The sequence below is a fragment of the Echinococcus granulosus genome (assembly GCF_000524195.1).
Source record: "Echinococcus granulosus chromosome Unknown EG_S00035, whole genome shotgun sequence".
In the NCBI taxonomy this organism is placed as follows: Eukaryota; Metazoa; Platyhelminthes; class Cestoda; order Cyclophyllidea; family Taeniidae; genus Echinococcus; species Echinococcus granulosus.
The window spans coordinates 388,761-389,704 of NW_020170415.1; the positions used below are offsets into that span (position 1 = coordinate 388,761).

The 944-nt window shown below is 39.6% G+C and overlaps 1 protein-coding gene across 1 annotated transcript in view; it reads right to left on the minus strand. All coding sequences in view use genetic code 11, as the record gives it.

The window, feature by feature from the left end:
* Window positions 1-944, minus strand: part of EGR_05070 (Isocitrate dehydrogenase [NADP]) — a gene marked incomplete at both ends in the record, with an annotated part of 6,364 nt that extends 5,420 nt beyond the window's left edge. Inside the window, 3 exons of the mRNA XM_024494319.1 lie at window positions 392-718; window positions 755-855; window positions 893-944. Of these exons, the coding sequence (XP_024351268.1) occupies window positions 392-718; window positions 755-855; window positions 893-944 (480 nt within the window). The remainder of the gene's footprint in view (window positions 1-391; window positions 719-754; window positions 856-892) is intronic.

The window sequence follows — 944 nt, forward strand, 5'->3', positions numbered from 1 at the left end:
ACGGAAAGAAAGGCAGGTATACAATGCTTACATAAAGCCTAGTTGTCGCACTAGCCCGAAATTAGCAAGCAAGATTTCTGTAATATGTTGATATGTTTGAGGAAATACAATCTATAGAACTGAACTTTGAAGCATAGGAAAACTTCCTGGTAAAGTGGAATCAAAACTGCTTATTAACACAGCTGCATTTACCTATATACATCATACTACTTGCACTAAACTTAAATACAATTCAATACTTTTTGCAGCACAATAAAAAAATAGATGAATCTAGAGGACATGATTATCCCACATTGACTTTTCAGTCTACATATCCAGCTTCTGGGTTTATTTCCAATGCGTCACAAGAGGAAAATGATGGCTCCGATTGTCGTTAACAAAAGGTAAATACTTGGTCGCCGGAGGCATGACGACCAACAACAATTGCATTCTTCCAGCTGGGTACAAGACGAGGTATATTGGAGCAGATGATCGGCTCTCGAAATATCGTCCCTCCAATAATGTTACGAATAGTTCCATTTGGAGACTTCCACATCTTCTTCAGCTTGAATTCCTCAACTCGGGCCTCATCCGGTGTTATTGTTGCGCATTTTATGCCCACATTATATTTCTGAATAGCATGAGCAGAATCAATGGTGACCTGATCGTTAGTTTTGTCGCGATTTTCCAAACCCAAGTCAAAATACTTGCAATTGAGACTCAGGTAAGGATGCAGGAGCTACAATACAACGTTGGTTATGTAGACTGCGACTACCTGTTCCTTAATTTTGGCCCAAATGATTCGAGTCATCTCATCACCATCTAATTCAACGACCGGATTTTCCACCTTTATGCGACTCATGTAACGACATGAAGCTGGGAATCTTTCATCCATTTAAAGCCCAAAACATACCAAAATTGGGGACGATGGATACCCTTGATGTAAATCGATGTACGCAATACAT